Here is a 12,040-nt window from a genome sequence, read left to right as displayed (position 1 = left end):
GCTGGTTGGTTGTTTGGTTGGTTGGTTGTTTGGTTGGTTGGTTGTTTGGTTTGTTGGTTGGTTGGTTGATTGCTGGTTGGTTGGTTGATTGTTGTTTGGTTGATTGTTGGTTGGTTGGTTGTTTGGTTGGTTGGTTGGAAGGACGAAGAGAGATGCCAACTTCCGGATCAGGCTTAAAAATAAAACAACATCATCGCTGCACCACTTTCCTTTTCTCAAAAGGAGGCAGAGTGACACCTCTTCCCTGTCCTCCATCTTTGCACGGTGACACAGAGAAGCCCAAACAGGGAGAGCTGCAGATGAGGAGGGGTGATGAGAGGGGGTGGGGGGGGTGATGTGAGCATGCCAAATGAGCACATGAAGACAGTAATGTGATCTGAGCTGAGTGACAGGACCTCTATTTTTTCTGCAGAGGTTTGACAGAGCTATAAAAGAGTCCAAGGCTCCAGCTGCTGACAGAGACACGGACAGAGACACTGAACATCAGACCCGGTGGAATAACCTCCAGATAAAACACTTATATATTTATCTTTATAATATCAAAGAGAAGAATGGGACTGCACAGCGTTGAGGAACTGGTGAGATATGCTGATGCGTGTGGATGTGAATGAATGATAATTATGAGGTTTTTCGTCCAAAAAGGATTTTTAGTTTTCCTAGAGTTTATATTCGGGTTGAAATAAGCATACTTTTTTAAAGAAAAGGCTTTTTTTTTGTTTACATACAATGAGATAAATGAATGATGCTTAGAATACATGTCAATTCTTAATCGTGCCCGTACTGGTACTACTTCCTGTGACTTACCCACATGTGTATTTATAGGAAAACAAACATTTTTTTAGTTGCAAAAATTCAAAGTAAATGTAAAAAACGGAAAGAAAAAGTCAATTATTTTATTTCTGCACCAAATGACATTTTTTACATTTGCTATTCAGGACCGACAATCCAGTACATCAATGATGTCTTATCCAAACTCCCTTTAATTACTTAATGACTTTGTTTAATGATCCTTTACTTTGCACGATTAGAGGAACGGCTACTTAAATACAACTTGGCCTACATCAGGAGTCATTATTTGATCCATCATTGCTTATACTGCAGATTTCACCCCAGATGTCTCGTACTTAATATTAAGTATTGAGTCTCCTTATGAAATGAAATGATAATGAAGCCCTCTGAGTGATTACACGAGTGATTTAGATTAATTAAAGCGTGGAAGTATGTCAATGTGTTTACTGTGATAGAGCTGCTCGTGTGTGTACCTCTCAGATTAAGACATTAGTGTGTGATAGCAGCTTCAACCTTTTACTGAAAGACATGCGATTTGAACGGCTGTCCTTACAGAAATTCAAGGAAAGTCACAGAATCTACAAAGAAAGCTGAGATGTGTTTAAATGTTGACACAAAGATTCAGGCGATAAGATAATAGTTTATTGTCAGATCTGTTTGAGACATCAAGAAAGACACGTATTAAGAAGTAAACAATGGAGGCGAATGGAGGGAACAGGGATTTTAGCCTTTGCAGACCATTTACATGCACTAAAACAACCTACAGGAGAGGGAACAGCACAGAGAGCAGAATAGGGCCTCTTTAAGTAGCGAGCATACAACTTGTTTAATGAGACTTTTCAAACTGAAGATGCTGTGTGAGTAATGTACATTTTGACTGTTATTTTGTATTTGTTTTGCTTTGATTTATATCTTAATGTGTGCATATGTACAAATGTGTCTGTAGATTGTGTATATATATGTATATACATATTTTTATATATAATTTGTATTTTGTATTGTGGGAAACGGAATTTTGATCTTTCTGTACACACAAACTGAAAGATTGACAATAAAGTTGACTTCAAAGATTGAAAGATTCAAGATTGAAAGGTGTTATTGTCATGCTCATACGCTACAGTGTAGAAATGGCAATGAAATCATTCTGACCTGAGCTCCTCCAACAATGCAACATATATAATAAAATACAAACATACCAAATAAAGTGCAAGAAGTCTATATACACGTAAATATAATATGGGATATGTACAAGAACAGACTTGGACTTTGACTGACTTAAACTGCTGTTTTTGTATGACCTTCCCTCAGGTGTCTGGTAAGAGGTCAGAGGGCAAGGAGGCGGCTGACTTCCATGGCGGAGAGTACGAGGCGGCGGTGGGTCAGGAGAAGAAAGACGGCATCGAACCGGAAGAGGTCAGCGTGGCAGCTCTCAGCGTAAGAACTAGAGATGGCAGAAGTACACACATCCTTTCCTCAAGCACAAGTACAGATACTCGTGTTTCAAAATACTCTGGTAAAAGTAGAAGTACTGACTAAACTTCTTTACTCAAGTCAAAGTAAAGAGGCTTTGAAATGTACTTCAGTAAAAAGTACCCATAACTAGCAGTTGTTTTAAAGAGTACCTGACCTCCCTTTATATGAATAGAACAATAATGTCATTGTTAGCTAATGAATGTTTCCATGGTGACCAACGGCAACATGACAACGTTTCCATTGGTCCCTCTTCTTTAGAGAAGACCAGGAAGTGATGGATACACGGATCGTGTTCCAACCAATAGGCACGCAGTGACTCTAAAGAATAATGACCACGCACCCACACACATTCAGACTAAAGGAACCAGCTGTTTGGGAAATGAGAGAAGTAGAAAGTACAAGTATTTGAGTTCAACATGTAAGAAGTAGAAAGTACAGGTATTTGGGTTCAACATGTAAGAAGTAGAAAGTACAGGTATTTGAGTTCAACATGTAAGAAGTAGAAAGTACAGGTATTTGGGTTCAACATGTGAGAAGTAGAAAGTACAGGTATTTGAGTTCAACATGTGAGAAGTAGAAAGTACAGGTATTTGAGTTCAACATGTGAGAAGTAGAAAGTACAGGTATTTGGGTTCAACATGTGAGAAGTAGAAAGTACAGGTATTTGTGTTCAACATGTAAGAAGTAGAAAGTACAGGTATTTGAGTTCAACATGTAAGAAGTAGAAAGTACAGGTATTTGTATTCAACTGTAAGAAGTAGAAAGTACAGGTATTTGAGTTCAACATGTAAGAAGTAGAAAGTACAGGTATTTGAGTTCAACATGTAAGAAGTAGAAAGTACAGGTATTTGAGTTCAACATGTGAGAAGTAGAAAGTACAGGTATTTGAGTTCAACATGTGAGAAGTAGAAAGTACAAGTATTTGAGTTCAACATGTAAGAAGTAGAAAGTACAGGTATTTGGGTTCAACATGTAAGAAGTAGAAAGTACAGGTATTTGAGTTCAACATGTAAGAAGTAGAAAGTACAGGTATTTGGGTTCAACATGTGAGAAGTAGAAAGTACAGGTATTTGAGTTCAACATGTAAGAAGTAGAAAGTACAGGTATTTGAGTTCAACATGTGAGAAGTAGAAAGTACAGGTATTTGGGTTCAACATGTGAGAAGTAGAAAGTACAGGTATTTGTGTTCAACATGTAAGAAGTAGAAAGTACAGGTATTTGAGTTCAACATGTAAGAAGTAGAAAGTACAGGTATTTGTATTCAACTGTAAGAAGTAGAAAGTACAGGTATTTGAGTTCAACATGTAAGAAGTAGAAAGTACAGGTATTTGAGTTCAACATGTAAGAAGTAGAAAGTACAGGTATTTGAGTTCAACATGTGAGAAGTAGAAAGTACAGGTATTTGAGTTCAACATGTGAGAAGTAGAAAGTACAGGTATTTGTGTTTAACATGAGAGAAGTAGAAAGTACAGGTATTTGAGTTCAACATGTGAGAAGTAGAAAGTACAGGTATTTGAGTTCAACATGTAAGAAGTAGAAAGTACAGGTATTTGAGTTCAACATGTAAGAAGTAGAAAGTACAGGTATTTGAGTTCAACATGTAAGAAGTAGAAAGTACAGGTATTTGAGTTCAACATGTGAGAAGTAGAAAGTACAGGTATTTGAGTTCAACATGTGAGAAGTAGAAAGTACAGGTATTTGAGTTCAACATGAGAGAAGTAGAAAGTACAGGTATTTGGGTTCAACATGTGAGAAGTAGAAAGTACAGGTATTTGGGTTCAACATGTAAGAAGTAGAACGTACAGGTATTTGTGTTCAACATGAGAGAAGTAGAAAGTACAGGTATTTGGGTTCAACATGTAAGAAGTAGAAAGTACAGGTATTTGAGTTCAACATGAGAGAAGTAGAAAGTACAGGTATTTGTGTTCAACATGTAAGAAGTAGAAAGTACAGGTATTTGAGTTCAACATGTAAGAAGTAGAAAGTACAGGTATTTGTGATCAACATCTAAGAAGTAGAAAGTACAGGTATTTGAGTTCAACATGTAAGAAGTAGAAAGTACAGGTATTTGGGTTCAACATGTAAGAAGTAGAAAGTACAGGTATTTGAGTTCAACATGAGAGAAGTAGAAAGTACAGGTATTTGTGTTCAACATGTAAGAAGTAGAAAGTACAGGTATTTGAGTTCAACATGTAAGAAGTAGAAAGTACAGGTATTTGGGTTCAACATGTAAGAAGTAGAAAGTACAGGTATTTGTGTTCAACATGTAAGAAGTAGAAAGTACAGGTATTTGAGTTCAACATGTAAGAAGTAGAAAGTACAGGTATTTGTGTTCAACATGTAAGAAGTAGAAAGTACAGGTATTTGTGTTCAACATGTGAGAAGTAGAAAGTACAGGTATTTGTGTTCAACATGTAAGAAGTAGAAAGTACAGGTATTTGTGTTCAACATGTAAGAAGTAGAAAGTACAGGTATTTGTGTTCAACATGTAAGAAGTAGAAAGTACAGGTATTTGTGTTCAACATGTAAGAAGTCAAAGTAAAAAGTCGTCAGAAAAATAAGTAGTGGAGTAAAGTACTGATACCAGAAAAATGTACTTAAGTACAGTAATGAAGTATTTGTACTACAGTACTTCCCACCTCTGAACACAGGCAATAAGATATTGAACACCTGAACTTTTTAAAGAACATCCATAAACATTAATCTGTTTACATCTATTTATATTTTATTTGTATTAACTTGCACATCTCAAAACATTCTCTTGCACTATTTCATCTGTTTAATTTGTTTATGTCCTATATATATTCATGTTGCTCTGTTGGAGCAGCCTGTGACCTAAGTTGTTCATTGCCATGTCTTCACTGTAGCTAATGTACACATGATGATACAGCCTTGAAACTTCACACTTGACACAGGGTCGAATTATCAAAAAGCTCTCAGTCATTAAGAAGTACTTAACAGTGACTCCAATACCCACAGAGACGTCCCGCTGTGTGTTCTTATGGTGTGGTTTTATGCAGGTATATAAAATAGAAAAATAAACTCTTCATTACCAAGGTTAATATTCATATCTACATGGGTCCACACATCCATCACCGTACATATCACCATCCAAACATGTTGAAAAAGAAACCCCAAACAGCTCAGTAAACACTGCTAGACGTTATTTGATCATTCACAAGTTGTAACATGCTGAATAAGCAACGTAACTATCACGATCTGAGTTTGTCAGAAAAAAACGGGTTGTTTCCGTGAACGGTCAAACGTTGTGTGACGTTAAATGTGGAATTGTGGGACCTCATTATCTCCTCTCCTAAAGGATGCTCAAGTTTATCCTTAAGGAGATAACCAAGGAAGCATTGAAGCTCCTTTCCTATCATCTCTATAATCTCAACAGCTCTAATCATGGCTGCAGCTCAGAGACCTCCACTCTGTTAGGAACCTTCCTCCTCTGTAGTTGAGCTGGTCTCTTGGGTGCTGCCACCTGCTGGAATTTTACTGTATAACACCGAGTATACCATGGAGTACACTATAAAGATAACCCTCATGATCAGTGAGAGAAATCTAGTTTCCATCTAGTCGCCAGTATTTCTCTGTTTGAAGGTGCAAACATGTTTATAATCCATGTAATCAATCTTTCATGACCCTGTTTTCACACAAGCTTTGTTAAAGACATGCTGCAAAGCTTCTGGACAGATAGTTATCAATCAATCTGAACATTAATGAGCACTATTTCTAGAAACATGCATGGATCACAATGGAGCATTGGAAATACAAGCAAATAGTACTTTAATTGAAGGTTGTGGTACTTTGGGTTTTTCAAGTCTTTTATATTCCAAATTTACTTTCAAGTCTCAAGCATTTATCATTTCCATGTACTTTTTGTACAAAGCTGTTTTTTTAAATGTAGTTTTTCTTTTTCCCCTGAAGCTGTATGTTCCCTGTCAGACGGATAAGAGCGGCCGGCTGAGACTAGAGACGGTTGACGATCTGTTCAACATCATGCAGCTGAAGAAGAGGAGGAGGGAGAGGAAGGCTCCGATCAATAAGAAACCACAGCCAGTGCCAGAGACCCTGGTGAGATTACATCGTGTATTAGTCTGCTTTGATGATGAGGTTGGTGATTGGTTGGTTGGTTGGTTAGTTTGTATGTATGATGGTTGATTGTGGGTTGGTTGCTTGGTCAATTGATTGAGTTGATGTTTGGTTGGTTGGTTTAATGATGTGTTGATTGGTTGATCGACTGACTGACTGATTGATTGATGTATGGGGGGGAATGTTTCATTAAAATGTTTTTTTCTGCTCTTTAAAACCCTTCCAGCCAGCCTGGGTGGATGAGAATATGTTTCTGACTGCAGCCAGTGACAACAAGATGCCGCTGGTGGAGAAGTACCTGACTGACGGAGGAAACCCCAATGCAGCCGACCACGTGAGCATCACTCAGAAGAAAATAATAATAAGTAATTAGTTAATCGTTGTTATCATTGATCTAATAGTATTTATGTATCAAATGTCCAGTTCCAGAGGACGGCGCTGCACAAAGCCTCGTTCAAAGGACACGTGGACGTCATGAAGAGACTCCTGGAGGCCGGAGCCACCATCGACAGAAAAGACAAGGTGAGACATTTTAAAACTCAGCAGGAATACAGTGTTAGTAAAACCTAAAAGTGCATTTAGTGTTTGTTGCAAAGGATCAGATGTTATCTCTTCTCTGTCAGCTGTTCTGTTCTGTAGGATAATACTTTAAGGGTGAATGGTTGGTTGGTTATTTGTTTGTTTGTTGGTTGGTTGGTTAATTGGTTGGAGGGTTGTTTTTAATCTAGTAGATGAACCTCTATGTTCATAAGATAGTGTGCTTTGTGTTTCAGCTGGAGGCCACAGCGGTGCACTGGGCCTGCAGAGGAGGCAGCCTGCCGGCCCTGCAGCTCCTCATGGACCAGGGGGCAAAGGTCACCTACAGAGACAAGGTGAGCACACACAAACACCGGTTTTTGATTTATCTCCACTTATATCCACACAGTATATATGTGTGTGTTGCATGAATGGAGAGAACTGAAAGCCTGTCCTCTACTCAGTTGAACAGCACTCCTCTCCATGTCGCTGTGCGGACCGGACACTGTGAGTGCGCCGAGCATCTGATCCACTGCGGAGCCGATGTCAACGCCAAGGACAGGGTAAGGAAACACAACACAGAGTTCTACATTTAAGATAAGATAAGATAAGATAAGAGGAACTTTATTGATCCACAATGTTGAAATGTTTGCAATGCAGCAGCATAAAAAACAACAAAACAAAACAAGGCCTTGCACATAAGTAGAAATTAAAGCGTAGATAAAAACAATACTAGAATACTAATAATAATACAATACTCTATTGAAGGGCATTAGACACAATATAAAGCAGGATATTATTTACATTTCGAGAGTGGGAATGGAATATTAAATTAGATATGTAAAATGTTAATCTTCTGCAGCGAGACATAAAGCTGATCCAACGAGACAATCTTCTGCACAATCAATTGGTTCAAGCTATTTGTGCACATAAAAGCAAATGTGTTATGAATTAACCTTCAAGATTTCATAAAATAGACGTACCACAAATAGGTAAATCTTTCTGAAAATACTTATTTGTGAACTCATAATGAAGACATCTTCCCTGATTGATTTCCTCCTCCCTGAATAAAGGACGGAGACACGCCCATGCACGACGCTGTGAGAATAAACAGATTCAAGATGATCAAGCTGCTGATGATGTACGGAGCCAGTCTCTCCACAAAGAACTCTGTAAGTACACGACAACCCATCCATGCTTCCACTGATCAAAATGTATATTTAAATTATATTTTATTGTAACATTTCGACATCAGAAGGCCACATATACAGTCACCCACCACAACAAATCACAATGCGTAAGTGTAAGATATTTAATCCGTTTTAATTGTCTTTTTGGGTGAAATTAGCTTTTGAGACCAACACTTGTTTAATGTTGGAGCTGAAAACATTTTATTTCTGCCGTAAAGTTTATCATTTTCACATGGGGGTCTTTTGAGATTCCCTCACTTTTCAATACAGCCTCAAGTGGCCATTTACGGAACTGCAGTTTTGAGGCTCTGGCGTCTGCAGTACGGCTTGGTTAGGAAACACAACGTTCCCTACTACTTATTTTAATGCATGTCAGCCTGCAATTGAAACATCATTTCTTAATGTGAAATGATGTGATATTCAGCAAGGCCATCAGTTTTATTTGACCATATGCATATATTAGACATACAACGATAAATAAAAATGCATAAAGAAACACAAACAGAAATAAAATAGTTCAAGATAATATTGCAAGTGACCGATAAACCATATATATGCAAAAAAAGAACAAAATGACCTAAAAGCAGAACAAATATATTAAATCAAATGTTGTACAGTTCAATAAAATACTGCTTATTGTAAAATAAAAGTGCCATCGTATGTAATCAGAGACATACTTTACAGGCCATCAATGGAGCTGAAGACCTTACTCGTCGACAACAATAAATCCAATGCTTCCAGTTTTCCAGGTTTGATGAGTGTTTCTCTCTCTCCTGCAGGATGGAAAAACCCCTCTGGAGACTCTGAATTCATGGCAGAACGGCGCCAAGAGTCTCCTGTGTAACTTCAGCCAGGAGAAACCCGATTCAGTAACACGTTCCTAAGAGATTCAACCCGTGGATCGGATGGCGTGAAGCACCCAAGTCTTTCTTTTAATATCTGGTAATCCGGCGAGGCTGTGCCAAATGTTCGCTTTCAAACGGCCTCCGGTGTTGACTGATGGATATTAACACCCTCAGGGAGTGGCCATAAATCTAAAGCTCACTCTAAAGCGGGTATTGTGGGAAACCACAAATCTAATCAGGATGTTGTTAATGCTGTGATTGATAGCACTGATAGATTCAAATGTTGCTGGACAATGTTTTTCTTCTTAAGCTGAGTAGAAGTCGGCGAGGACATATTTATTGACAACTTAAAGAAAAATATTTATTGCGTTTGATTAATTTATTTCAATATCATACACTTAAAGGTGGGGTAGGTAATTTACTTCAGAAACACTTTTTGTTATATTATTCTTAACATCCCGATGGCAATGAATACATTAAATGCTTTGACAATACATATATACAAATATTTCATCTGTGGAAGCCGTGGGCGGCGCTGTAAAAAGCTAGACCAATTATCTCCTTCGGCCCGCGGCAGATAACTGGATGGCCTACCTGCCTGTCAGCCTTCCATCTGTGTACAAACTTATCTCGTGCCCTCATTGGTCATGTGTGCGTTGGTGTGTGTTGGAGGAGGGGCTCTGTGAGGAAGTCTGAAGGAAGGGGCAGATTTTTTTCGGTTGTGGATTTTCTAATTCTAGCGCACTCGAGCTGGTTTCTCCATTCTTACCTAGCCTACCTTTAATAACTGTACGGGAAAGGATTAGGGCCACGTGTGACATCTTATCTCAACATTTATTTATTTTGATCTCAGAGTTCCGTGTAAAATGTAAAACTCTGAAAAACAAAAAAATCTGAAAATCTCGGAATTTTGAAAAAAAAGTCTGATTTCCAAATTTCCAATTTTTTTCTGAAAATAATCTGAATTCTAAGGAAAATGTCAGGATTGTAAAAACAAATGTTGTGGCTCTAATCCTCTTCTATAAAACCAAGTGTTCTTGAATTTACTAACTAATGGAAACAACTGTGAGACATTTCTTTAGTTTTTTTAGATCATCATTAGTCTAAGGATTGATGTAAGTTAACTAAGGTTATTTATTTGTATAAAAAGACTTGAGCTCAGTGTAAAGAAGTAAGAGAACTGAGCCCTATCTTGCTGGTAGACGATTGTTGTTATACTTGAACATTCAGATGACTTTTTAACCGAGTTCTTAGGTTTTACACTTTTTGAGATTGAGATAAGACAGGAAGAAGTACGTTTTTGGATCAGGAGGAATAAGAATATCTCCACTTTATTTATCGAGGTTGCTGTTACAATTATTTTGACCCTTTCTTTGTTGATTTCGGAGTAGCTTCATCTTTGCTGAAGCTCACCTAAAACAAATTAAATTCACCTCAACGATAAAAAAAGAGTGAGAGGAAAGACGCTGCAAAGGCATTGTTGGTTCAGAGGATGTTTGAAAAGTGTTTATGAAAACCAGGACTTGATACGTGAATGTTTATCAGATTTATTTTTATTTTTAAAGATGTATGTACATTTTGCCTTATATTTTTGGATTGATCAAATAAAAACATTCAATTTAAGTTTTGTTTTTTTGACATAAACCTGCATGCTTTTGCCTTTTGAACGTGAAGTCATGTGACCGTGCTGTAGTTCCTTTATAGCCCAACATTAGCCTCCTTTAGCTTAGCGGTGGTGTAGTTATTTTATAGCCTAACGTTAGCTTTTATACAACCTAGCCGATAATAACATTGTGTTTGCAACTTCACTTAAACCCCCAGAAGTAGCTTAATTGTTCATTTCGAACATGAATCAACCGGTAATCAAGTTTATTGACAGACCATAATGGTCCAACAAAGTGGGAATTATCTCGTCTTCTACCAGTAACTGTTGTGAATACTGGACCGTGAACTGTGAGTAATTAAGGAAGCAGACCTGGGGCCTCATTTATAAAGGGATATACGCTCAAAAAATGGCGTACGCCAGTTTCTACGCAATGTTTGCGATTTATAAAATACTAACTTGACGGGAAAACATGCGGTCCTCCACGCAAACTCTAACCCATGCGTACGCACTAAGCACAACAACAGGAGAGACGAGAAAACTGCGACACCGTTGGCAGAAGAAAGGATGGAGAGAAATATGTGGAAATAATAGCATGAATAAAATGTTACCTCTCATTTATCATATATGAAGAATTCATTTTCACAAATTGATTAAAGCCAATCTTAAAAAGATTAAACAAACGCCTGTTTGAGACTCCTCAGTGCACACAAAAACATAACTTGGAGAAATAAATAAATACGGATATGTTATTGAAAACCACCTCGAATATGTTGTGTTAATGTTATGAAATGTTTTCTCATAAATGATGCGGTAAGCAGGAGGACAGAATTACGTCTAAACTGACGCCGTTTTGCATTTCTATAGGTTGTAGATACGAGCATGGTTTTATATTCTATCACGTTTAATCGTGTTTTATGCCGTTTGCCAAGACTTGATAAGTCGCTCGTAAAACACAGGAGGTATGGAAACTAAGAACACCATATGTGGTAAATTGTACAGCTAATATAACACAACACATGAGTTGTATTTCCTTTAACTGGTGGATATAGAGTTGCTGCAGTGGAGACGCTGCGCACAGCTGATCGACAGCTGGAACACAAACCACCAAATACAAAAACATAATTCAGATCCAGTCGTCATGACTCTACTCCGGAGGGATTCCCCGATCATATCTTACAGTTTCTCATCAAGGGGGGGGGGGGTCTCCTGTCCCCGGTACAAACACACTGCCTGAGGAAGGCTATGTGTATTTTTTTTGTCATGAACCTTTTTCGGCCATTTATTTATTTATGTTGGTGACGATCCGACCTCCATGCTGCTGCTCTGGTTCAAACGGCATCCACCAAACAATATGATTTATCTCGACCTCCCCAAAATAACCAGAATCTGACACGGTGTGAGACGTCTGTTTTAGCTGTTCTGTCGTAATTTCCTGCGATCTCCTTCATAAAGTCAGTCAGAATGAATGAATGATTGGGCGTTTCTTTGACTATTTATAGGCAAATATGGGCGTTACGTGAAGCCTG

The 12,040-nt window shown here is 37.9% G+C and overlaps 1 protein-coding gene across 1 annotated transcript; it reads left to right on the top strand.

Moving 5' to 3' along the window:
* The first annotated feature begins 448 nt into the window (after positions 1-448).
* On the top strand, positions 449-10,531 carry ankrd1a (ankyrin repeat domain 1a (cardiac muscle)). Its single transcript, XM_034078947.2, has 9 exons — positions 449-578; positions 2,098-2,223; positions 6,193-6,339; positions 6,584-6,691; positions 6,781-6,879; positions 7,131-7,229; positions 7,338-7,436; positions 7,947-8,045; positions 8,843-10,531. The coding sequence occupies exons 1-9, from the start codon at positions 552-554 to the stop codon at positions 8,945-8,947; spliced, it is 909 nt and encodes a 302-aa protein (XP_033934838.1). The 5' UTR covers positions 449-551; the 3' UTR covers positions 8,948-10,531.
* Positions 10,532-12,040: the final 1,509 nt, after the last annotated feature.

The sequence above is a fragment of the Pseudochaenichthys georgianus genome, unplaced genomic scaffold (genome assembly GCF_902827115.2).
Source record: "Pseudochaenichthys georgianus unplaced genomic scaffold, fPseGeo1.2 scaffold_520_arrow_ctg1, whole genome shotgun sequence".
In the NCBI taxonomy this organism is placed as follows: Eukaryota; Metazoa; Chordata; class Actinopteri; order Perciformes; family Channichthyidae; genus Pseudochaenichthys; species Pseudochaenichthys georgianus.
This window is presented reverse-complemented; position numbering and strand designations above follow the sequence as displayed.

Excerpts from the sequence above, each read along its gene's own strand:
- ankrd1a (XM_034078947.2), top strand. The coding sequence starts at position 552 with ATGGGACTGCACAGCGTTGAGGAACTG. Across the intron at positions 2,224-6,192 it reads TCAGCGTGGCAGCTCTCAGC|CTGTATGTTCCCTGTCAGAC; the intron begins GTAAGAACTAGA and ends TTTCCCCTGAAG. Across the intron at positions 7,437-7,946 it reads ATGTCAACGCCAAGGACAGG|GACGGAGACACGCCCATGCA; the intron begins GTAAGGAAACAC and ends CCCTGAATAAAG.